The sequence below is a fragment of the Alternaria incomplexa genome (assembly GCF_024043165.1).
Source record: "Alternaria incomplexa strain BMP 0042 chromosome Unknown scaffold_23, whole genome shotgun sequence".
Lineage (NCBI taxonomy): Eukaryota > Fungi > Ascomycota > Dothideomycetes > Pleosporales > Pleosporaceae > Alternaria > Alternaria incomplexa.
In genome coordinates this window covers 135659-161340 of record NW_026249872.1, presented here as the reverse complement: position 1 = coordinate 161340, position 25682 = coordinate 135659, and the positions used below count along the sequence as shown (strand labels likewise).

Below are 25682 nucleotides of genomic sequence, written 5' to 3'. Positions count from 1 at the left end.
ATTGGTAGCGCTACAAAGGTACGCGAAGCAGCCATTACATGCCTCGATAGCACTCCATTGACGCCAACACAGTAATACACAGGAATTACTGATTGTCACACACTTGTTGTCACCACCTCCCTCTGTCGCAATTGCCCCCACTCCCAGTCGGGCCTAGTCCCAAATGTCGTACCTGCTGAAACTGCCACCTCACTCCCTTTCTCACGCCAGCAACACCACACCACCATGGCTAATCCTCAGAAATCGTACCAGCATATCGAGCATGCCTCGACGTGTCCATGCGCGACCAACGCGCAAGGTGCAGTGCTTCCACCCCAGCTCATACCGCCGATATCGCTTACTGACTTGCTACGTGTCAGATGATTGCAACTGTTTCTTCTCTGCGCTTTCCAAAACATCCATCTTCCAGGCTGCTAGCCTTGAAGGGCCAGGCGGCGTAGATGGGCAGCTCGATGAGATTGCTCAAACTCACATCCATGATTTCGTGGTGCAGAAGTGGAGCCAGCGTGGCGACCCACCGCATGAGCCACCATCACAGCTCTACGAGCCCCTTGGAGAAGGCGAAATCCGCGTCTTGGAGCTGCATCCTGGAGAGCCTGGAAGTCCGCTGCGAGGCACTTTACATATCGTCAGCATCGACTTTTCGCACCCTGCACGAGAGGAGCAATATACACAGCCCTTCGACAACCCAGCAAACACCAGTAGAAGAACTTTGACTTACACTCGACACACCAATCATGCTGTTTCACTCACTACAGGCAAGCCGGTCTGGTACACTGCACTCAGCTATGTCTGGGGCCCACCCATCTTCGAAGATACCATATCTTTCGAACATGGCCAGTTGAACATCTCCGCAAGTCTGGCGGGAGCTTTGGACCACTTGAGATCGACCGAGCATAGCGTTGTCTTGTGGACAGATCAAATCTGCATCAATCAGCCCGACATTGCGGAGAAGGTGCAGCAGATCCCGTTGATGGGCTTGGTCTACACACATGCTACAAACACTCTCATATGGCTCGGTGATGACGGTGAAGAGGACTCGGCTCTTGCGTTCGATCTGATGGAGACTATTTTTGTGCGGTTACAAGGGACGGATGCGCAAGTGACGCCAGCGGACTTTGAGAGGCTGGATTTTCCACCTAGCCTTGATCGAGCGTGGTGGGCTGTTCGTCAAGTCCTGCGCCGCCCCTGGTTCGGCAGATTGTGGACCATCCAGGAAGCTGTGCTTTCGAGACACCTATTCGTGAAATGCGGCAAGGTTGAGGTGTGCTGGGACGACTTTGCTGCGTGGTGTCATGATCTGGCAGAAACGCATGTGCTCAGCTGGCTGACTGGTAACGCTGAGCTGGATGAGAAGTACAACACGAAAGCAGATGTCAAAGCATTGCCGCCGCATGGTGCTGATGTGGTGAACTCTGTTCAGGCAGAGCGCGTACATGGCCTGACAATCGTCACGAAAGAAGCATTGCTAACCATTCTGGTCTCTACACGTTATGCGCAAGCGACAAACCCCAAGGACAAGATCTATGGTGTACTGGGTATAGCAGATGCCAATATCGTACCCGACTACAATCCCGAAGTTTCTGCGAGAGCAGTCTATCACGAAGCCTGTTTAACGGAAATACCTGATCGCGTGTACGAATTGCTGAGCTGCGTCGATCATGAACACCCGCTTCAACCGTCGTGGGTCCCAGACTGGAGCACCCCACGCGTAACGGACGTACTTGGCTATTCGACAAGATCTTGGGCTGTATACTGCGCGGGTGGCAGGCCCGTCACAGGCGCGCAGCCACCCAAGGCTGTTGTGAGCGAGGATAAGCAAGAGATCACACTGAGCGGCAAAGCATTCGACACCATCGCTATCCTAGGCAGTGTTAGCGAAGAACCATTTCTGGACATCGACGATCCGCAACGGGTCAATCGTGATCTAGCATCCTACGCTGAGCTTGTCATGGGCGCTGGTCGAACACACACATACCTTTTACAAGGTAGTTCAACCTATGACGCTTTTCTACACACGCTACTGGCAGGACGCGATGGCTCTGGCGTGGCACCACCTGATGCGGATCACAGCGAGGTATTTGGGCTCATCCTCGATGCCACGACAGGTAGGTCCCTTTGCCTACCTGGTCAGACTATGAGCCAGCGGCGACAGAAGGGTCACTTCAACCTCGACAGTCTCAAGACCAGGAAGCCGGCAAAGACCCTGGCAGACTTGCAAACGGCGTACCGGGCCGCGTTGAAGATGCGCCGTTTTGCTGTAACCGAGAAGGGCTACTTTGCATTGGTGCCGAGGGGTGCGCAAGTCGGTGATGAGCTCGCTGTCTTCGATAGGGCATGTGTGCCTTTCGTGATCAGAAAGCAGCAAGTCGAACGAGTTGCCGAGAAATTTGAGCTGCTTGGTGAAGCTTACGTCCATGGCATTATGAAGGGCGAAGAGATGGCCAAGGAAGACATTGTGCTTCAAGAGATCACGCTTGCTTGAGCGCATCCTAGGCGGTCCATCTCCCCGACAATCACCACACATCGCGATCCGGTCGGCACTTTTCCACTAGCGCCGACCAGTCAACCAGGTCACGAGCAAGCCTCTTTATATGGGGCGGCACTCTATCCTCGGGGGGCTTGGCGCCTTCAATCTACGCACGGCTAAGCCATTGGCTAAAGACAACCTCGCTTAGGACTTCTAAGAACATTCGACACACGCTCTACATTGCTTAATATAATCGCGTGGCAACTCCAGCGACACGGCCTTTCTCATCCGGGTTTTGGCTGGTATAGCGTTGCGGTTTCAGGCCTTTGCCGCGGCGGCTCGCGATGCGGTTGGTGGACGCGAAGGCAATGCTCCGCTCATCTGGGGTGCAGGATGTAGGCTTGTTCGCATCTGGGAATGTGGATGCGATATCACCAAGCATGCAATATATGTAAACCTTGGGTCTGGGTTCAGATCTTGAACGTCAGGGCGAAGACATTGTTTATAAGTACCCCGACTACAGCAACGTTGAAACATCAAGCACATCCACTCGGAGCATCATCAACCATCACCATGAAGTTCTCCGCCCCACTCATCCTTGCTGCAGCAGCCAGCTCAGCATCCGCCCACACAATCTTCGTCAGCGTCAACGGCGGCGCAGTAGGAGATGGTGTCCGCGTCCCCTCCTACGACGGCGTACGCTCCCCATACTCCCAATCTACCCCTTCCCCCATCTAACTTCCCCCCAGCCCATCAATGACGTCTCCACAAACGACATAGTCTGCAACGGCGGCCCCAACCCCACCGCCAAAACCTCGACCGTCATAACCCTCCAAGCCGGCTCCACCGCCACCCTAACCTGGCGCCACACCCTCACCTCCGGGCCCAGCGACGTAATCGACTCCTCCCACAAAGGCCCCGTAATGGCCTACATGAAGAAAGTCAGCGACGCGAAAACCGACTCCGGCGTCGGCGGCGGGTGGTTCAAGATCGCCGAAGACGCGTTTGACGGCTCCAAATGGGGTGTTGATCGCTTGATCGCCAATAAAGGTGTTCAGACGATTACGATTCCGAAGTGTATTGCGCCTGGGCAGTATCTTTTGAGGGGAGAGTTGATTGCGTTGCACTCAGCGAGTAGCAGTATGGGCGCGCAGTTTTATATGGAGTGTGCGCAGATTAATGTTACGGGGGGTGAGGCGAGTAAGACACCGGCGACGGTTTCTTTCCCGGGTGCGTATAAGCAGAATGATGCGGGGATTTTGTACAACCTTTACACGGGGAGTAAGACGTATACGAGCCCTGGACCGGCGGTGTTTAAGTGCTAGACGATGAGGCAAGAAGATGTGGTTGCTATTTGGCTATGTATCGGGTTCTGGAGTTGATACTAGGCGAAGACTCTGGTATATACCTACAAATATCTGTTATCATGCACTATGGTTTCCTGCTCTGCACGCATCACATTTGTGATAAGACGATAGCTAGGCCGTCGATGGTCGATGCGGCGTCATTATTGTTCACGCCCAGCCTTTTCAGTTCCGCGGTGAGCACATGGCCTACTCTGCTCCCCATCCGATTTGGTCGGTGGCTTTCGGGCGTCTCGAATGGGTGGGCGGTAGCGGGCCATGCGATGGATGAACAGGCACTCGGCCGTGTGACCGCGATGAAGTTCTATGGATTCGGAAAGCCCTTACTCCAACCTCTCAATCGCTTTTATTCTGAAGAAAGAGGGTCTGAAGCGTACTGGTTGTTGGTGTTCCTGGGCCGGAAGGCTGAGCTTGACATCGTTTCATCGGTAGGTTAGCCGATCCGTGGACGGAGCGGTGCACGCTACGGGGACCGTAAGAAGAACGCTCATTCAATATCATTTTAGATCTTCATTGTGGATCTTACTGCGCCTTGTTGATGCTATGGAGTGGAACAAATTGCATAGGAGAGGAAGTGGTCATATAAGAAGAATAGCTCCTTTGTTGCGAAGGATAGCGGCAGTACAAATTTCAGGTATCATTGTGATAGGTGTGGAGACTTGAAACATTTCAAAAGAGATTGGAAGGAGCAAGGTGTCTTAGGAGTCCGCGTCGTGGCGAAGGTCAGGGTTTTCTAATCGATATCAAACTCAGCATTCATGTACAATGACACATAGCCTCCCATGCTGAAGAACACGCCACTACTCTTCTAAGCCACTCGCTTGATCATGTACGAGTAGGAAGAAGATGTTTAACTTAGCGCGACGGCGAAGTTTCCCACTCTACCACTGTAGTCCTCATGATGTCTTTGCCATCTTTGTCTGCTGGGTCCGAAATGCACTGCTTTTCACTATCCGCATCGCTATCGGCTTTCCAACATGGGTTCTGGACATTACGTGGATATGTGCCGTCGATGCCATGGGGTTGTAGCTCTATGCCATCTTGACTTCCGACATAGCCGTGCGAACGTAGTTGTGGGAGCGATGACAATCTCGGCGTTTCTGGTACATAAGCTCCCTCGGAACGCTCTGTATCAAAATAGGGTATAAAGCGACCCTTTGATTTGAGAAATTAGCCATAATCACGTGCAGGGGTACTTGTTGTAGCTCACCAAGATCCATTTGATAGTCGGCCCGCAAGCAGCGATCACACCGAGATTACCCTCAAGGCTCGTAAGTGCGTTCCTCACATTGTAAGGGTCCTCGGAGGCGTCTTTAGGCAAGCTGAAGACGAGGACGAAGCGATGTAGTCGATAGCAGCCGATTGCCGTAACTGCAAGTGGGAGGGAGAGAAACACAATGACTTCTAATTTGACCTTCGAAGGCATACGGATATCGTAGAGTATCCATGCTGGAATCAATGCCACAAGAACATCTGTGACAATGGTGACGGCGATCACACCGAAGATGTATTGTGCGTTGTTATGGCAATGACCAGGAACTTCCGTCTGCCAGTACTTGTGGATGGGCTGGCATCGAAAGATGTGTGCAAGAAAGGCGGCGAAAACGAAGGCTATATTCACGGCAATCAGAGTCCATATGCTCGCGATAATGAGCCGGTTCGTTGAGCGTAGCTTTAGCAACGTGATCAGGAACGAGATTTTGACGAGACCAAGGATTTGGTTGTATGTCGCGCTGTTAATGTAGCGCCACTGGTAATGTGACTGTTAGCAGATCAAGTAGCTACCCCAGTGTTTGGGATTATTACACTTACGATGCGCACTTGTTCGTGATTGATAGCCCCTTTGGGGATGTCCTCTGCATGGTAGCCAGCATAAGAGACTACAACCACTACGAAATGTCAGTCAAAGAAATCAGTGATCCGGATCAGCACCTGCATTTCCACAATGCTCCAGTCAGTACTAGCAAGAAACACTCAGCAACAATAAGAAGTATGTCCTCTAAAGTAAGTTGGTCAGCCTTCACTTCGCTAGACTCGTGCGGGATTGTACCATACCGATAGCTAATTGGCGCTCCTTGATTTTCTTCCATGTTCTAATGGCCACGATAGTGGCAGACACTAGAAAAGGGAGAACTATAAGGAAGATGTTCAATGGTTGAAGCCCAGTTCCCGCCATGGTGTTATGGTCATCAAAAAGAGATCATGGAAAGTATAACAGGAGGCATTTTCATTCCGTCAACGTAAGATACAGATTACATTACTTTTCACATGAATTTGAATTCGGCGCAAATCACACTCTTGGGCTTCACACCTGTGGTCGAGTTCACGACGCCGCAATCCTTCGAAGACCGCATGCATCAGCAGTTATCGCATTGAGCCTGTGTGGCGTCCCTGATTCGAGCAACTCGCCTGCGAAGGTGGTCTTCCGAATTCCCCGAGCCGCGGACGGCCAAAGAGTCCGTCCCTTCAACCCTTGTACTTAGAAGGATGATCTCCATGCGTATCAACAACGCGATCAGCAGGTCAAATTGCTCATCTGAACTTTCATACCGCAAGTGCAGATATTGAGCACTCCACTTCTTATCATCCGGTATCTCTCTTCCTCCTTGAATGACTGGATGTTGCATATATGAATACGCTGGTGATGCCGGACCTCTGTGGCGAATCTCGGTAAGAAAGTTGCTAAAGAGTGCTTCATTGAGCCACCTGCTTGGTAGTCATACACAACGTTGTTTCCGCCAATAGACCAACATGGTAGGATTTCGGGATATGATAAATCTGTGGACGAGCGGGGTGTGCAGTCGAGGGTCTTTTGCCAAGCGCTTGGCAGCGTCGGTTGAGAAGTAAGGGCGGCTGTTAAGAGCAGGTGCGACAGGTTGCCCAGGTGACCGTGCCAACCTTGCCGACCCTGCCGCTAGGCTCTTGCGCCCGCCACCCGCAGCACCCGCCGCCCATGTCGATGGCGGCCACCCGCGACTCCATATGTAGTCCATCTCATTTTTGTGTTACTCTACACATACCCTTCTATCACGCGTACCGCTGATTGCTAACTAGCTTTGATAGTAATGTCGAGATTTACATTGCCATGGAGATATTTGAAATTATCCGGCAGGATCTGCGTAGCGACAGAAATTTGTGCAATAAGCACTGCGCCGCCGTCTTGCATGTGAACACGCCAGAGACGCATCTATACCTCCTACGCTAAGCCACCTATGCTGCTTTCAAACGGATGGGTTTGCCCGCAGACCTGCATGCACATCTTGCACAAGTAGCACAGTCGGCATTTTGCAGCGGCTTGCAGTTGTTATGCTGCCTGCTACTCGTTGCTGGTGTAGCTTGTAACTGCCGCGAGGTCATTCCATGCCTCTGCCATTTTCAGCATAGGCAGAGCCACATCTACTCGTTTCAGACCAGTGCCACGTCCTATTTACAGGCCCATCGACTTGGCCCGACTTCTGTATGCAGTCCCTGCGTATCCGATCTGCATCCCTTCGCTGCTATATCCCCGGTGGACACTCACTGGCTCGTCGCGCAGTCTGTGGCAACATCTAGAGCGCTCAGACATGAATCATGTAAATGGAGCGCGCGAGAAATGTTGCAAGACGGTTTATCGAACGGCTAAAGAAACAAGATAAAATAAGAAGGCATCCTGCGTTGCTCTCTTCTTACATCCACCTCGTATCCACCCCGTAGCTTTCACGATGGCGTCTATGCATCGGGTAGCCACGTGCTTTCTCCTGCTCATTGCCCCGGCGGCTATCCTTGGCCAATCCTCTTCTCTTCCTGATGTTGAGCCTGCAGCTGCCTTTGTCCCAGCCGCTTCCCCAGCAGGGGCACCACTTCAGGAAGCTGAAAGACTACAATTGACTGACGCAGTCATCGAACGTCTCACAACCGAGGAGGGGGTTTCGGAGTATGTCGAGTACTTCGCATTTGACGACAGCACCGCTGCGAGTGATGTGCGTGTACGACGTGCAGCCTCAGCATCTTGCAAGACGTTTCCTGGTGACTCGGAGTGGCCACAGGAATTCGTCTGGGACGTCTTCAACGCGCTTCTAGGTGGAGCGCTGATTCCGACCAAACCCATCGCTGCTCCATGCTACGATACGCAATGGGGCAAGAAAGACAGTGCAAAATGCACGGATATCGCCAACAACTTCACAAACCCGCTGTTCCATGAGGCGGATCCGACGTCAAGTATGGAATGACTTCTATAAGCGTATTTAAACCGTTTGCTGATATCGTTTTTCTAGACATGTGGCCTATATTTCAGGGTAGGACATGTATGCCAAAGAACAACACTGACGGCAAGTCATGTAGTCTTGGTGGATATCCTGAGTATGCAGTCAAAGTCACCAACGTAGCGCAGATCCAGCTTGCCATCAACTTCGCAAGGGCGACCAATCTTCGCCTAGTTATCAAAAACACCGGTCATTGCTACCTAGGAAAGTCTACCGGTGCCGGAGCGCTGAGCTTATGGATGCATAACATGGAGCAAATCGACTTTTTCCCTAACTACGAGGGGCCAGGCTATACTGGACCGGCGTTGAAGCTTGGCGCTGGAGTTAGAGTCAGGCAGGTATACGAAGCTGCGGACAAGCATGGTGTCACTGTTCTTGGTGCCATATCCTGGGTGAGTGTTCCTTGGTCTATCGTTCTATCACAAACAACTCACATTCACTAGAGCGTCGGATATGCTGGTGGTATGATCACGGGCGGAGGCCAAAATCCTCTTGCTAGTGTTTACGGCATGTCAGCCGATCATGTTGTCGCCTTCCAGATTGTGACCGCCGCCGGCCGTTTCATCACAGTATCGGAGACTTCGAACCCTGACTTATTCTGGGCACTCCGTGGTGGTGGTGGCGGCACCTTTGGCGTCGTAGTGTCAGTTATTATCCGGGCACATCCCAAGATTAACGTCGTTACTGCTGGCTGGCAAATCGACGCTTCAAACAACAGCCTTGAAGACTTCTGGAAGGGCACCAAGAAGTTCTTTGACGTCTTCCTCGACTGGGCAGAGTCAGGCATGTACAGCTTCTTTATCATGGGAAATGAGCCCAAGCCGTTCCTCACTATGCGGTTCCTTTTTGCAGCAAATCATACAGCGGAAACGTATGATAAGACCGTCAAACCTTTCTTCAACTACCTTGAAGAGAACAATATCACGCTTACGACCCCTCATAAGCGACTGGCTCATAATACCTTCTACTCTGCCTATCAGGCAACTTGGGGTGCTAACTCATTCCCGATTGGCTTGGACAACACCATGGCAGCAAATCGCATCGTTCCTCGGCGTAACTTCCAAGAGAAGTACAACCAAACCTTTGCCCTTATCAAGCAACATGTTTCTTCTGGCAAACATCTTCTTGGCTACCACAAGACGCCCAAGGAGTACGCAAACACCAACAATGCTGCCAACCCAGCGTGGCGCGAATGTGCTTTATTCTTGATCACTTCTTCGAACAAGAAAATGGATCACTCTACACCAGAAGCTCTCGCTCTTGTGAACAAAGACCTCCAAGAGAATATTCTTCAGCCCTGGCGCGATATAACGCCTGTTTCCGAAGGCGGCGGTGTTTATCTGAATGAAGCCACCGTTGGGGAGCCGGACTGGCAAGACTCGTTCTACGGTGGGTATTACCCGAGATTGAGCGAGATTAAGCAGAAGTGGGACCCATCTGATCTCTTTTACGCAACAACTGCTGTTGGAAGTGAGAGATGGGTAGTCCGAGATGGAGAACAAGGTGTTCAAACACAGAACGGAAGGTTGTGTCGGGCTTAAATAGAATTTTCTAGCCTTATTGTTATAAATGTCGATGTAGGCGGGCTGGAGCAGAGTATCCGGCTTGGCTGTTGGGAAATGATAAGATACTCCGCTTTTTACACCAGCCTAACCCCAGCTAGATGCTGTGTATACAGGGGGCGAAGAGAGGAAACCTGTCGCTTGAATCTAGTCGAGCGTGGCTAGTAGGGACGCGGTCTAGAGCCTGCCTAAGTACGTTCTAAGTTCGCCGCTATTGTTTAGCATTCTTGCGATACTAGCGATGGCGCGCAGCTTATCTGCTAGCACGGTTAGAGAACGGGTGAGATATCTGTTCACGGTTGAGTGTGTCAGTCGTCCAAGCGAGGCACAGCTATAGAAGGTACTAAGAACTCTATTAAGAAAGTGGATAGAAGTCGACAAATATCTGTAAGTATAGAAACAGTTACGTATTATAATAATTAGCAATCTACAAATTCAGCACAATGACTAGTGACATTAGTTACGAAGAAGCGGGGTAGATACATTGCGATTGAGCTGACAACCTTCGAGTCTTTAAGAACCCTCGTAGTCTGTATCTACACCCACAAGAATCCCTCCCAAGATTTCGTGTAGCATGTTACTGCATACACGTTGCTGAAGCTTCAAAGGTACATACTTCCTAACACAATGTATACTTATCACGGTGGAATGTTGATATAGAGCAAGGCAATAGTACGCGGCTAAGTAACTCTATACAGCAATCTCAATGAAGGTGTGTTTCCATAATATGCCTATACTTATACCTTGATAAAGAATTTCCAGAACGATATGAGTTAATGGATTATGAGCAAGCCGAGTGCTGGCATGAGTGGTATGACGTCACCGTGCGGGTTGAGTCTTCCTCGCCTTGCGGTACACCTCCGTCCTATTTGCCCTTCTCCTTCAGCTCAGCCATACCCTGCTACATGCATATTCGCGTCAAACTACCGCAAATGACATCCTACGACGGCTCGGCACGCGACAAGCACTTCCGGAATCGCTCACCGGTGCACAGCAGGCTAGGCATTACATCGAAGGCTTTGTGGCGCGGCAAGGCTGAGGTATTGGCTGTCGTGCAGGATTGATGATTGCCTTGCGTTATGACCCCTCGTTGTTTCTATGCTCCTTCCTCATACTTCACACATTTTTTTTTTAGCCCGCAGCGCACTCCGAGTGAGCTCGTCTGGGCACGAAAGTATGACCGATCCTTCTGCCACTCGTGGGAGGTGGGAAAGGTGTAAGCGGGCGGCCAGTAAGATTTTTCACCATCGCGAAGCCCAACCACGTCGCGACACGGCTACGAAAACTCCCCTCCCAGCGCGCCCTAGTCAACTGCGGGCTACCTCAAATCCAGTGGGTTCTTCGACATCAGCCCCGACGGCAACCGACACGTCCGTGGTGCCTCCCCCTATGTCCGCTATCGGCCACGGTGCTCCAAATGACGAACCTGCCCCTGTGGACGGAGCTCACAACATTGAGGATGCTTCTCGTCATGTACACTCGCCTACTTTGGGCGAGGGCGATACAGTCGTAGGCGACCACACGCGACAACAACCGGCCTCTGTACCCTTCACAAATGTCGCCCAATCCCCGGCACAACGGGTTCCTCGTTCCACCGACGCAGAGAGTGCATCTGAGCTCACTCAAGCTGCATCAAAGGATTCAAAACAGGCGGTCAATCTGGAGAGCAGGCTTACAATAAGGAACGCAGAGAAGTGGCATGAAGCACTCAAGACCCTCAAGGACAAGCATGAGCATGAATACGACTACATAGATCTTGTGCTTCGAGAAACGCAAGGGCTTCACAGCACAGCCATCGATCGGACTCTTCCCGAATATATCCAGCAAGACCCTAAATCCAATGACATCGTTCGCCGAGCCAAACGATGGTTGCCTACCATGGCCAGTGTCAGGAGCGTTGTCATGCCAATCGCAGCCCTAGATCCATATAAAATCGCGCCCATTATCTGTGCCGGCTTCTTCGCTATTGCTGAGGTACACCACTCATATTGCTTGCCAGTATTGTTCTAGCTAATACTGTCAGATTGCGACCAACGGACCGAACGCGGAGTACAGATCCAAAGCTCTGGACGCATACTTTGCAGTTGGCAATGCTATCAATAACGGGTTATCCTTCGAAGCGATGTCTGCCATGGGGCCTGAGGAACAGGAGCTGAAGAATCAGCTCCCTGATATCTACATCATGGCTTTGCGGCTTATGTGTAGCGTTCAACTCGCGTTAGACAAGTTATCGGACAAATCGAAGTGGAGTCAGATGAAACAAAAGGGTGAGCAATTATTTTAACAGCGCACATGATAGGTTCACCTTGCTCACGTTCACGATATAGCCGTTGCCCTGATGAAGAATGATCCCGATGCGTGGGCTGAGCAAGTCAAAGACCTCAAGCAACGGGGAGAGAATCTAAGTGGAGCGAGAAAGCGTATCAACGAGAGAGAGGCCGCGGAATCGAAAGTCGCCGCTGCACTCAGATGGATGAGAAGCAGTACTGATCCAGAGGCTACGCCAAGCAACATCGAACGGGAAATAACGTCGGACGGTCGATCCAAGAATTACGCGCAGTGGTTTCTGGACTCGAATGAATACGAGGCTTGGTTTGGTGCTTTTTGTTGTCGTGATGACAATGATTTGCAACCCGAAGTACCGCATTCGCCACGAATACTCTGGATAAGTGGCTTTTATGGCATGGGGAAGACCACTATCATGTGAGTGGCGTCCAGGTGCAAGAATAAGCTGCTGATACCCATATAGGCATCGGATATTGCTAAGCCTGCAAGCGTTCGAGAGTACACAGGGCCCAAACGAGCCTGTGCGCGTCATCCCTTATTTCTGCTCTGCCCAGGGTGCCTTACGGTCTGGTCTCGAGACAATCATACGGTCACTTACCTGGAAATTGTCCTGGCGACTAGACAGTACTTTGGCTCCATCTGCGTACGATTTCCATGACAAGAAAACTACGGGACCTGAGATGCCCGTACCTATCGAAGAATGGCAAGCTCTTTTTGCTAGGCTTATAGGTGATTGTGATAAGTTGACTAGGATAGCAATCCTTGTGGATGGTCTCGATGCATTGGACGAAACGGAAGGCAGTGACCTCTTCCTTGACTACATGAAGTCCATCATCGAAAAACATGGGAACGTATTTCTCGTTTTCTCATCCCACCAACACGTGCTGGTAGACAACCGATTTGCTCCACCAGATCTTGTGGAGTTCAAAGTGACACCAGAAGACACAATGAAAGACCTCGAAGCTTTCGTTGACACCGAAATCAACTATGGAGCTGCAGACTCTGGCGCAATGCCAGTAAATGGCAGGAATCAAGATAACTTGGCAAAGACCCGGCGCGTCTCGATATTCTGTAAGTGTCCTTATCGTGACTATTGTGGTGCTTCGAGTTCAAACTGACATGAACATAGTTCGACCTGGGCAGGAACAACGTCGCAAGGACATGAGAAACCTATTGTTGACCGGAGCCAGAGGAATGTAAGTGGACAACTCATACAAATGACTCAATTTCCTCCGCTAACAGATCCAGGTTCGTGTGGGTCAAGATCTGGCTTCAGATTCTGTTCCCTAGAAATCATCCACAAAAGCTCGTGTTGACCGAAGAGCATGCTGAAAAGCTTCTTGACCAATTGAGAGGCTCGGGAAGCCAAGAACAAGCTGAACAACTTCAGACTGCATACCAACGCCTCTGGACTTTGAGCGAGTATGATTCCTATCAAAAGACTAGGCTGAACCTCTTTCGCTTCGTTCTTTGCTGGGCAGAGAGACTGTCGGTCGCACGTCTCACCAGGATCCTGAGACTGAAGTTATACGAAGAAGGCCCAGACAATGCGAGCCTTTCTCAACAAGACGTGCGCGACCTAGGCGCCGACTTCCTGACCTTCGATCACAAGGACAAGATAAACTTCGCTCACGACTCTGCGAGAGCATTCGTTTCTCAAAAAATCAACGAAGGAGGGGATTTATCGGTTCTCAACCGGAAGAGTCATTGTCGGGTGTTGAAACTGTTTAGTATTGTCTTGTCTTCACCCGACAGTTCCGACCGCTTTGTTGCATATCTTGCGATATACTTTTTCGAGTTTCTCGCACATCATTGCGAACGATCTATCGAGGATGCTCTCAGCTACGACAAAGAATGGGAGAGGCTCTTTGACCAGGTGCTCCTCTTACACCCGCAGGTAATGACGTCACTGAATCTCTTGCGGTTCGATGGAAAGAGGCCATTACTGTTCCCCTCTTTACATGAGGGGGGAACCAGCCTTCACATGCAAGTTATACACGATCATCAGCTGTATCTGACCCTCAAGCATAATGATGATGCTACTGCGCCTGTGGAAGGGTCTACAGCATACATGACGTATGTGGCAGCCCTGCGTGGGTATCCATGGTCAAAAAACATATCTGAGGATATTTTCAAGTCCCTAGGTCACGAGCGACGGCACTGGGGTGAGCAAGAGCTATACCTGGAGCGCAGACTCAAAGGGTCCACATATCCTTCTTTCTTACGAGCCGCTGCATTGCTAGACGACGTCTCTTCGGCTGCTTTCATGCTTTACGGAAATTTGCATTTGTACGGGCCAGAGGCTGTACTTGCCGTTATTGAAGGTTTAACAACGTACTATGTATCTGATGACGTTCTGATTCGGTTTCCGTACAGCTTTCAGATGGGCACACTGTTCGAAGAATTCGTTGATCGATGCGCGAAGGTCCTAGGTTGTAAATCAAGATCAGAAACATTACGTGTGCTTCTTGAGCACATTACAAGCGTCGACGCAATCAATTTTTCCGAGAAGATGTATCGTATACGGATGGACAGGCGTAAGAATTGAGCGGTGAAACCTAGGAAAACTATATGATATAGAGAGAAACTAACTTCGGTACAAAACTGTGATCAACGAATACAAGTGTTGAGTGAAATCTTGCGTACAGGTCCATCTAGCTGCACGCGAAAGTTTTGGAGAACCTTTCCCGGGCTACCACCAGTGTGGACCTAGTTTCGCTTACCGTGGACGCTGTTCACTGTTGGATTTGATCGTTCGATCCTTCACAGGCCTATCTAGGTGCGACTCCCCAAACAAAGGAAATGGCGCTGTTTCCTTGAAAGGGTCCCTTTAAATTGCACAGCAGATCTGCCGTCCAACTTCCCCAGTCAACAGCCTTAAATCTTTGGTAAAAGTGTTCCAAGTTCTACCTGGGTACTGCCGCCAGACAGGCATCCTCGCTACACCAGCCCGCTGCGCAACCTGCGCCTCTCTCAATTCAACTGAGCAAAAGTAAATTCGCACAACTCGAAGAATCAATCCAAGAATCACCATCCAAGAACATGCAGATGTCATAAAGCGTCGGTTTGATCAAAGAGTGTTGCACTTGTCCCACCTCATCTTTGTCCCTGAGTCTTGGAAGATAGCTGATGTGCTTGGCACGTACCTGCTCCTGGCCTTATTGATGGGGCGATAGGTCATGACTGCACGGCGCAGTGCTTTTGTAGGTACCGGGTATGCGGCGGTTGCTGGTCCCCCTGGCGGCACCCCGCACGCGCCAACGACGCGCCCCGAAAACAACAAACCTTCATCTTAAGCCTGCCTCTATATTGCATTCAGAAGTAGAGGAAACGATGGAGATTATGATAGCTGTACAGTCACGCGTTTTGTTGAGCTGAACAATACTATGAGAAGTGTAGCATCAATTTGAACAAGATAGAAGCCAGACCGGACCAAAGCAATAGCCTTGTACCAGCAAATCAGAGCACCGGAAGGAGAAGAAGACAGAATCGCTTATCGGGTACGTCCGGTCGCGGACAAGGTTTAGTAAGAACTGTTTAGTCTGGTAGTTTCCTGTGATACTGATCGAGATGATTGTGGGGGTCGGTGGTAGTGCCTGTCTTTCCACGAGCAGAGAGATGGTATCGTCAAACTGCGGTCGTGTTATTTGGGTTTCTGTTGAAGCTTCAATATGTTTCAATTCATGACGCGCTTCTCTAGCTAGTATCCAAGAACAAGACTGTAAATGAAAGCGATAACAGCGTCCCATCAATCGAACGTAATGACCACTTGAGAGATCAAACCAGCTTCAGCTTCCATTGCTTCCACTCAAAATCCTGGAAGCTACGATCGTACTGTTCCTGATCACAACGCTCGTCCCATATCCCAATCCGGCGCGCGACGTTTGCTTCTCGATCAACCCAGCTAAGGAGTAGTGCGACTAAGAAGCCTTCCATGAATAATCTGCCTCCTGTTGTGGTAACCGGTCGTTCTGCAACTAACAACAAGACGAAGTCGCAAGACTCCGGTTTTTGCAAAGAGTTTTTCGGTCGGTCAGGCTCAACGTCGTCCTTTGAATCTTGAGCAAGATCCCACCCATCGGGATACCACTGACCACCTCTCCACTCACCCTTATCAAGACGCATTTTCACACGACTAAACTCAATCTGATATATCTCTCTCGACAACCGACAGTGATCCTCATACGTGATGCATACGCCTTCCACGATGATGTAAGATTCCTCTAGAACAGCGCCGTAGGCATTATGCTCATCCTGTAATACGATATGCTGATCGAGTAACCTAAGACCTGATCTTGTAGCCCATCCTTCTTCGAGCGGGTACTTGGACGGGGTCCTATTTCTTGACATTATATGTGTGTTCAGCGGAACCGGTCCACCGGTCACACTCGCCCAGCTCCAGCTAGGCCCTGTGTATACAGGTGGCGAAGAGAGTACTCCCGACATTTTTCCCCAGGACAAACTAGCCGCCAGACATTTGCTCCAAATTCCGGCCAAGTACGTTCCAAGCACGTTGTCATCATTCAATATTCTTGCTACACCAGCGATGGCGTGAAGCTTGTCGGTCGGTACTGTCAAATGACGGGGCGAGTATTCCCACATGTAGTAGCGCCACATGTCAAGTCGATCCGGAAGCTTGTCGGTCGGTACTGTCAAATGAAGGGGCGGGTCTCCCCAGATGTAGGCATGCCACCTGGCAAGTCGATCCGACAGGGTAGATTTTGTCCAAGCCTTTGACACACCGCATGGTACACTACTCGCTTGACTCAGAGCCTTGGTGACGAGTTGTTGAAACTCCAATTTCCAATAAGACTTTTCCCCATCCATTTGCCCTGGAAGCTCGGACCAATAGCCCCCTGCGCATTCCCATACCATCTGCCTCTTTGCGTAGTGTACAATACGGGGCGCCAGCATCCTTTCCTGCGTGGTCCAGCCACGTGTAGCCAAGACAGAACTTTCGATATCACAGTCATCATTATATGATGCATCATTCAAACAATATCTTTTCTCCGCACCCAAGTGCGGAGAGTAGAATGCCTCTCGCTCGGTTAAGATCCCGCTACTGCTATCTTCAGCTACTGTTGCGGATATCATAAGCGTCGAGAGACCATAGTAAGAGGCCATCCTTTCAGCTTCTTGTGACCAATCTTCAACGCTATCTTGTACAATACACAATGCGTCAATCCAGAGGTATCGAAAGCCCAGTTTTCGTGTAATCTCAATGGCGTCGCTGAAATTCCTTGGGAGCGTTTCGATGTCAATAGCTTCGTGGTATCGAGCAAGCAACGAGCCTATGAGTGTTGCGTGTCTTTTGCTGCCCCAACAGTGGGACAAGATCACGTATTGGCCCCGTTTAGCCTTGGTCGTTCGTAATCTTGGTGGCACGGAAGAGTCGACTGGTATTTCGATGACCCGCTTGGGCAGTGTGACAGATACAGGCTGAGAGCAGGATTCATGCGTCTTGCACTGGCGCATCCATCGCTTCATAGTATCGAAGCAGCTGCTGTCACGCGGATCCAGAGGTATCGGGTGTGCGAAGGGACACTCCTGATCTGGGTCGTCTCAAATTAATAATACATGTGCCTTAAATTGCGTTCAACATACCTGTAACATCAATTCCAGTGCAGATATCGAGCTTTCTGCCGTATCTTTGATACTGCCCGCCTTGAGATGACGCGCACAAGAACAGATCACTGGAGAGACGACCAGTGTCGCGAACTAAGGTAACAAGGAGGCCACGGAATTCAGGTTTTGGACGTATTGATTTCTCCAATCTTAAGAGGGCCGCGCAAAAGAATGCGCAGCCTCCGCAGCCACTACGGTCAGGCCCAAGACTGTGGGATTTGTGCAGCAGCTCATCATAAGAACCAAGAGGTTGTTCTGAACCCACGGGAGGTTTAAGGTCAATGTGCGAGCAGACGCTGCATAGATCCATCCTCGCTTTTCGGATGTCGTGCACTGGCGTTGCGAGACATGGCGAGTGTGGCGAGCTTCTGACATGCCACCCGCTTCAGCTGCTGCCTGATTCCCGTGACTTTGTGGGGCTAATCTGGAAACAACGACCAATCATCTTGAAAGTCGCACTGGGAATACGTTTTCGTGATGCAGCTACAATGCCCATCATGGCAATACGTGTGAAGAAGCTAAAGCTCCTTTTGAGGAATTCAGGGTCGCGATCTGGTGGTAAGTAGTCGTCATAGCTCACCCGCGGCCCCTCTTTCGGCGGACGCGCATCTGCTAAAACCCATCAACTTCTTCCTTGACCATGTCTTGACGCCCAGACACCCTCGTGGTAAGCGGCATCAGCACCGTAATATTGGGAAGAATCGCGCTGTCAAAAACGGAACGCAAGCAGGTCGAGGAACCTTGGAAGTGTACCTACTTGAGAACATCAGATGACTATCTAGGTACTCGATCAAGAATACATCCAACTCTGTCAATGAATTTCTATGATACACCCTGCACACTCTCTTGCAGTAAAGCCAGTCTTTCTTGCTACCACGTGGACACCCTGGGGTACCATAGTACCCACCAACAATCCATAAGTTGATATCGATAAGCGCCCAAACACCCAAACCACCCAGAGTAGACATCTTGAACACAGCCAGAATCCAGTAACGCGCATACCATTGGTCACCATACACGCCGAGTCAGAACGCTAACAGCGTTGCTGTACGCCCCTGCCTGTAGCATCTTTCTGAGTTTGTGCGCTCATCCTGTCCGCCCCAACTCCTTTTCTCAAGAGAGATATAACGTTCTAAGACTATCAGCTGTCACTCGAGGTTGCACAGGAGCTGAGGTATCGGCCGCAGACAGCCGGTACGCCTGCGGGCGGCGGTTGCCGTCCCACGTGGCGGCCCGCACGAGCCAACGACGCGTCCCCGAAAACAACAAACCTCCATCCCCTTCGCTTTCGCTTTCACTCAACGTGATATACTCACGTACCTTGCTGCATCTATCTTTGTTTCAGAAAATCTGTCAGCATGCCCACCGATGCTTCATATGCCGCTCAATCTGCATTATCTCGATGTGTATCGCCTGTGTGAGTTTCGGCGACGGCGCGCTGTCCAGCACGGTCCACGGCAAGATCACGACGTTTGTTTCAAACCCCACGTCCTGGTCGAAAGACGGCAAATGGTAGGAATGCCTTCAACACGATACGAGCTTGAGATGGCGCGTGCATACTGGTATTATTGCAGTTCTCTCATCGACATATTACACGAGAGGTTTCGAAGCATCGTTTCTCCTTGGGGCCAAGATGCTACCCAGATTATTGCGAGAGGATGCAGGTCGAGGTCCTTGATCCGTTTTCCGGTCTTTTGATCACCGGCGCCAAATGTTTTCTAACAGCTGATTTCATCGCCGAAGAGACTGACTTCTAGATACAGTCTCATCGGAGGGTCGTTAACGATGAGCTCTCACACCCTGCGGTTGTGGTAGGCTGAGCAAGGCAACCACCTGCGGCTCTGCGGCACGGGTCATGCAGCCACCAAAGATCCAAAACTCACAAGCCTCATGGTTGCGAATCCATCTTGTCCTCGAGTCATTCGTGGACGTCTGGGAGGCGATTACACCTGCCCATCATAGTAATATGTCTACACGGATGGACGTAGCCGCAGCCCATGCGCTTCTGGTATCATGCCACTGCAACGACTGAGGCTGACATCGCAGTACCTCAAAGGTTTCAGCGAGATGGGTAGGTGTGGTGGTCGCAGGCAATGCACTTGGCTCCGCGAGGCTGAGGATATATACTGGCATGGACTCAGCTTTTGCTGGCATCAACGACCCATTCATCCATCTCATCCACTTCAGTTATACATTCCTGCCCTTTCCCTATCATTCACGCCACCCAGTGTCTTCGCAGAGCTATCATCATGACATTCGCTACTCAAGATCTTAGCATCCAGCCAGGCGTTCTGCGGACACCTAAGCGTGGGCATGATGCAGCTCAGAAACCCTGCGCTACATTCCTACCCACACCGATCTCAGACAAGATTAGCTACGATACTCTGTCAGTACTGGATCCGAACAAGTTCTCCTGGTTGTCACCATCATCGACAGTCTGTGCCACGACATCTCCGGCAGGGTTCAACGACATGTGGGATCCACCCGAGACACCCACCAAGCGGACGACCAGCGCTTCTTTACGCGGTATCCTGACGCCTTTGACACCTCCAACACCCCCTGATTCTTTTAACAAGCTACTTTTCACCCCGATTCTCAAGCCTATCTTCGGCATTGGAGTGACTCCGGCGATTCCGCAGCCCTTTTTCCAGGAAAAGGTGACAGCGGCACAGGATGACCCTTTCCAACCGAAGTTGTTCCGAGGCGTCACCTTGGTGCTTGAAGAGAGTACGTAGAGACATCTTGAAGCTGATAGCGATCACATCTGACTAACACATCACAGTCTCCAAGGCAAGCGTCGCAGCTGCTACCGTCAAATACAACAGTAACCCCACATTCGTGTTCACGCAGAATACCAGTATCAGTACACGAACACGTTCCAAGACAGCCTCCACCACACCAATCGCTTCAGTTATACATACCGCTATTCGTGAAGAGACAACCATCGTTACATCTCCCCAAGGTCGCATCCATCCGCCTTTGGACAGCAAGTTCTCGAAGCTACTAGAACAACTCGTCCCACACGACCTTCACGCAAGACTGGCCAGCGCTCCGGGCTACTGCCCCGCGTCCCTCGTAACAAGCCCATCTACACGATGCAGTTCCATGGCAAAGCCTAGGGGGTCGGTTATCGACGCTATTAGCGCAGTGAAGAATGTCTCGAAGTGTAACAGACAAGAGGACTACTGCGGTATGCTTCGCAATATCGAGGCGATCGTGCAGTCAGTCATGTGCATCAGGCATCAACATGCGGCGTTGAGACAACTCAAGGCTGGATCCAGGCTATCGCAACTGCGCAGCAAGCTTGAAGGCACGACACGCATGACGGCACTGGACCAATCCACGCTTATGCAATGGGTCAACACGATCAGTGACATAGACGCTCCCAACGATCACGCTGCTCGAGCTGCCATCATTGCGACGAAACCCAAGCCACCTACACAGCCCAAGCGGGAACTGAAGCCCATGTCCAAGTTGCCAACGGTTGAGACAAACGCCCGATTCTCCCCCTCATCAGGCTTTAGGACTTATGAACCGAAGAAGACCAGGGGGCTCTCTGTTTTTTCGGCTCTTCACGAGAAGGCAGCCTCTCCTTTGGGTACCAAAGAACTGACTCCGGGTTACGTTTACCTCTTCTGGGATAAGGCATTCTTTGGCATGGTGAAAATCGGACACACCAAGGATTTGGCCAAGCGACTCAAGAGTTGGAATGCGAAGTGCAGGCACCAGCACGACTATCACTCCAGTATGGAGAGTCAGGTGGTGATGCCGCATGTTCACCGCGTCGAGCAGCTCATACACACTGAGCTGAAGGGGTGTAGACTGCGAAGGCAGTGTGAAGGCTGCGGTAAGCTGCACAAAGAATGGTTTGAAGCCAATCAAGCGCATGTAGTCAAGGTTATGAAGAAGTGGCGGGAGTGGATTCTGCAAGAGCCTTACGTTCAGGACGAAGAGTCGGGGGAGTGGGTCCTCAAGCCTGAGATGTTTGCTTCTCTCGACCAGATGTGTGAGCCTCTACCCTGGGATGCGGCTACCCAAACGCCGAGGAGGAAAAGTGCAGGCATGCAACGCGGCTCACAGAAAAGGAAGAGCCCTCGGCGAACAATGTAAGAGCAGGTTGCGGTCAACGTGGCGGCGACTAGTCGCTGTAGGGCGAGGTGAAGGCAGGGAAAAAAGCGTCACCGCGAGTCCGCTCTCACCTTGAACACAGTCTCGTAAACCCCACTGCGCTAGGGTAGTATAAAGTATCGACTCCGACTTGCAACTACTCTTCCTCTTCTTTCTCACATATCGCTTGATATTATTGTAACCACTCCGCCCACCACATCAACATGGTCGCACACAGTATCCTCGAAGCAGCAAAGCTCGTCCGAGCTCGCCACGCGCCCGCCACCGCCGCCTCGCAAGGTGGGGCCTCCGATCACATCGACACCGGAAGAGTCACCAAGACCATCGTGCGAAACCGCGGCCGTGTCGCTGGCAACTACGAGAAGGCACGAAGCAGCTACAGCATTTTCCAGCCGAACAGCATCGACTGGGGCAAGCGAAGCCGATTGGCTGAAGCCATTCCTTGGTACCTCGCCGCCGCTCAAGGACACGATGATGCTGAGCTCGGTCTTGAAGCCTGCCGCCAAGATCGTCTACATCTTGAAGCATGAGCTCGCAGATGATGACGCCATCGCTCTGCTCACTGGCTGCGGGATCAGCGATAAGTCGTCCGATGAATTTGCTCGCGCTAGACAGCGGACGAGGAACTATCAGTCGGAGTTCCAGGGCGAGGTCATGAGCGACTTCATCTATCCCAGGGTAGCCATGGTCATCTGCGAGTGGAAGGAGCAGGCTGAGAATGCTGACAAGGCCGTCGAAGACCTTACCCCGGTTGAGCTCGAAGCTCTTTGGCAGGGTGACTTCGACAAGGACCCGGAACGTATGGCGGCCGCGATGTGGGGAGACGTCGGCAAGATGATCCCATGGGATAAAATCTACAACCTCGGATTCGGTAACACAGAGGTGAAGGCGAAGCTACAGGCTGCGAGAGACATGTTCCGCGCCAAGTACGTGTTCGCTTGCGAGCAGACGCTCAAGATGCGCTACGCCGATCCTGCTACGCTCGAAGACGACGACGATGCGCTTTCCTCCATGACCCCGGCTGTAAGTTCCAAACGAATCACTACCATGACTTCGGTATACTGACAATAATAGCAACGTTGCTATGCCAAATGGCGCGGCTTCCGCCACGACGAGCGCTTCGCCGATACTATCGTGGGCTATGCGAGCCTGCCGATACACGGTGGACCTCCGAATGATCGGAGGAAGCAGTCAAGTGCTCTTGCAGTCAACTTGAAAGAGCACGATGCGGCGTTCATGGCTGCACTCTTAAACAGCGATTGGGAAGGCGAAGGCGAGGACGACGAGGAAGTTGATATTTTTGCCGATTGAATATACGCTTGGCGCGATATCACTACTTGAGGACTACGGCGGTATTATGGAGAACAACTAGATAGCTGCTTCCCATTCATGACAAATACGGCAGGGCTATGGGTGCACTTGCCCCCACCGCCGAACGTACTTCCTACCAACCGATGACCGTGTTCTTGCCATGTTGATGTTGAATGTAACCTCCTCCCCTCACGCCACCTTCTACATCGCACCATCGACACGTTCTGGCTGATGTCAACCAACATAAATTGTACCAAGAGACGACGTGGATATCGCAGCCCATTGTTATCTCACCACACACGTACTATTCTATCGCCTCCGTCGAACGTCACCGAGGTGTTTTACTTCGGGTACGTACCATCGGAAGTACCTGTCTCAATGTCTTTTCTTGTTAACATTTCTGGTCTAGAAACACCACGGCGACCATCTCCGCACCTTCGTTGCGGATATCAGCAGAAGAAGCCGAGCCGGCACCTATATTGCCATCGTGGCTAGACATTCCCTTCCTCGACCGCGTACAGGCCGTTGACCCTGGCTATACTCCACCGGTCAAAGGGGCAAAGAAAAACCCCATCTGAGCTAAAAGTTGAAGGGGACCAGCCCTACGCTATAACAGCAGGACACGTTCTTGAAGGCGGTGACCAATATTGGATCACGAACCGTGTCAATGAAGAGCGAATACAAGGTAGGGTAGCAACCCTGGGAATTCCTCGTCTCTGACATCGCACCAGATTGACCACGCCCCGTCGTTTCCCAACACAGGACACCTTTTCCCATCGCAGAACTCACCGTACCAAAATCTGATACAACACTACAAAAATGTCCACATCATCCCCGAACAAGCGCGTCGCATCATCAAAGAACCAACCGGAAGGGCTTCGAAACTCCCCAGGCGACTACATATCCTTCCGTGGAGTAATGATAACGGCAGAACGCATATCGTATGCGCCAGACCTCAGTTCACCTACGGTCTTCCGCCTTCACCCTAGTGATACTATCACCGATCAGAGGGGAGTAGAATCCGAGTTTGGAACATTGGGCGTCTTTATGATCGATCCAACTGAATTTGGCGACCAGCCGTACGGCATAACAGCCGGTCATGTCCTGGCAGGGGATGACGACTTCTTCGTTACCTATCGAGTTACTGGAGAGCAGATCGAAGGGTCGCGAGTGGCCTTAAAAAGTCCGGATCAAAATGATCCCCTGTCGGCAGAAGTCGGCAAAATGAAACTGAATATGAAGGATGCCGACAAAATGTGTTCGGTCATGCATCGAACCACGATGCATCACTACCAGACCTTCATCAACACAGACAATCTCGAGGAGTCTCTTTTCAACTTCAACAACACACGACATAAGGCAATAGTGGATGCCATACACCGTGAACAAGGCATCTTTGTGTACAAAGATGGTGCTTCCAGCGGGTTCACCATGGGTCGCCTAAGGAAACCGGAGTGGACACTCCCTTGGGATACAAAATCACGCACCATCAACGACTACGACATGGACGTATCCTTTGATTCAGTACTCGGTAATACCTCTCTTTGAGGGATACAACATGATACCGAGACCAAGATTCATCAGTGTACGGCTATCGTAACCTCTCCGCATCCCTATGCGCTGTGGGTGGACACTTCGTGGCGTCATTGTATACGCCAAAAGGTTCTGAAAGACGGAAGCAATCGCCTCTGGTCTGCTTTCCGCAGCTTATCGTTATCGCATATCACCAATGGTGTTCCTCCAGCTCTCAACTACTACCGAGCAACTCCAATATCCAATATCCAAAGACCATGCGCACACCACACAGACATGTCATCTCCCACCGACACTGAGCGCCGACACAAAGCCATGAAGCGCATGGGCTGTCTTTACGCGTACGAGGACGCACTTTGTTCAAGGAGAAACACTGAACACCCTAGAGCCTACGTTGACGTTGGGTTATCTACTTTGCACGTTCCCATCTTGATGTAGGCTGCAGGCCTCTTCGGCTTCTTCCTTGTATGAGGTGGATGAAATTTCCAGCGACACAACAATGGGTAAATCCAACGAAATCCGATGGCGCTTCCCATCATATAAGCAAAAGCCACAACCAGAACGACCCACCATGGAAGGGGGCTGCGATAGCGAGTACGAGGGCTTGATCGCCCTTGATATCCACAGGCGGGTCGGCATGGTTGCCTGGTCCGACGGCACGCGAGATCCACCACGGGCGCAAACTTCAAAACTGCTTTTTACCCTTTTTCGAACAGCCTTCAAAGTACTACTGCAAGCCCTTCATAAACACAATGACGTCTGAATCTCCCACCAAGCGCAATGCCGCATCAATATCACCGCTCGCAAGCCCAAGCAAACGGGCGAAAGAACAAGACTTGCTGACACTGGACGATTCCCCGGTCGACGATGTTTTGGGAGCAATGCCTTGGGACGACAAGACAAAGCCGGTTGGGCTGCGCCATGGCATGAGTATCGGTAACTACAAGCTTGCTGTACTCGATGGACAAGTCCATCAAAATTCCCTTTGTAATTCATCTTGGGAAACCCCCAGAGTTGCACTCTGAGCACTCAAGTGCGTTTCTGTCGTTGGACTGTTACTTGATCGAAGCGCATCTGCTTGGGCTGCAACTTGAATTTGCAGAAGGAGAGAGTGGGTAGGGGAAGAGGATGTTTGTGCACTTCATGTAGCTAGATAGTGACT

General features: G+C 51.1%; 7 protein-coding genes across 7 annotated transcripts; 6 read left to right on the top strand and 1 right to left on the bottom strand.

The window, feature by feature from the left end:
- Positions 1 to 225: 225 nt before the first annotated feature.
- On the top strand, positions 226 to 2485 carry J4E90_010550 (uncharacterized protein; the record flags this gene model as incomplete). Its single annotated transcript, XM_051440062.1, has 2 exons — positions 226 to 298; positions 360 to 2485. The coding sequence occupies 2 exons, from the start codon at positions 226 to 228 to the stop codon at positions 2483 to 2485; spliced, it is 2199 nt and encodes a 732-aa protein (XP_051286104.1).
- A 558-nt stretch (positions 2486 to 3043) lies between these two features.
- Positions 3044 to 3795, top strand: J4E90_010549 (uncharacterized protein; the record flags this gene model as incomplete). The annotated part of the gene is made up of 2 exons (XM_051440061.1): positions 3044 to 3166; positions 3220 to 3795. 2 exons carry the CDS (start codon positions 3044 to 3046, stop codon positions 3793 to 3795), a joined length of 699 nt encoding a protein of 232 aa, XP_051286103.1.
- Positions 3796 to 5014: 1219 nt separating this feature from the next.
- J4E90_010548 (uncharacterized protein) lies at positions 5015 to 5772 on the bottom strand (the record flags this gene model as incomplete). Its single annotated transcript, XM_051440060.1, has 2 exons — positions 5015 to 5584; positions 5767 to 5772. The coding sequence occupies 2 exons, from the start codon at positions 5770 to 5772 to the stop codon at positions 5015 to 5017; spliced, it is 576 nt and encodes a 191-aa protein (XP_051286102.1).
- Positions 5773 to 7535: 1763 nt separating this feature from the next.
- J4E90_010547 (uncharacterized protein) lies at positions 7536 to 9616 on the top strand (the record flags this gene model as incomplete). The annotated part of the gene is made up of 3 exons (XM_051440059.1): positions 7536 to 8031; positions 8088 to 8467; positions 8519 to 9616. The coding sequence occupies 3 exons, from the start codon at positions 7536 to 7538 to the stop codon at positions 9614 to 9616; spliced, it is 1974 nt and encodes a 657-aa protein (XP_051286101.1).
- A 1410-nt stretch (positions 9617 to 11026) lies between these two features.
- Positions 11027 to 14253, top strand: J4E90_010546 (uncharacterized protein; the record flags this gene model as incomplete). Its single annotated transcript, XM_051440058.1, has 7 exons — positions 11027 to 11611; positions 11661 to 11904; positions 11965 to 12229; positions 12387 to 12994; positions 13053 to 13119; positions 13172 to 13820; positions 14248 to 14253. The coding sequence occupies 7 exons, from the start codon at positions 11027 to 11029 to the stop codon at positions 14251 to 14253; spliced, it is 2424 nt and encodes an 807-aa protein (XP_051286100.1).
- Positions 14254 to 19797: 5544 nt separating this feature from the next.
- Positions 19798 to 22987, top strand: J4E90_010545 (uncharacterized protein; the record flags this gene model as incomplete). The annotated part of the gene is made up of 4 exons (XM_051440057.1): positions 19798 to 20275; positions 20331 to 21554; positions 21894 to 22699; positions 22751 to 22987. The coding sequence occupies 4 exons, from the start codon at positions 19798 to 19800 to the stop codon at positions 22985 to 22987; spliced, it is 2745 nt and encodes a 914-aa protein (XP_051286099.1).
- Positions 22988 to 23806: 819 nt separating this feature from the next.
- J4E90_010544 (uncharacterized protein) lies at positions 23807 to 24535 on the top strand (the record flags this gene model as incomplete). Its single annotated transcript, XM_051440056.1, has 1 exon — positions 23807 to 24535. One exon carries the CDS (start codon positions 23807 to 23809, stop codon positions 24533 to 24535), a length of 729 nt encoding a protein of 242 aa, XP_051286098.1.
- Between the last annotated feature and the right edge of the window lie 1147 nt (positions 24536 to 25682).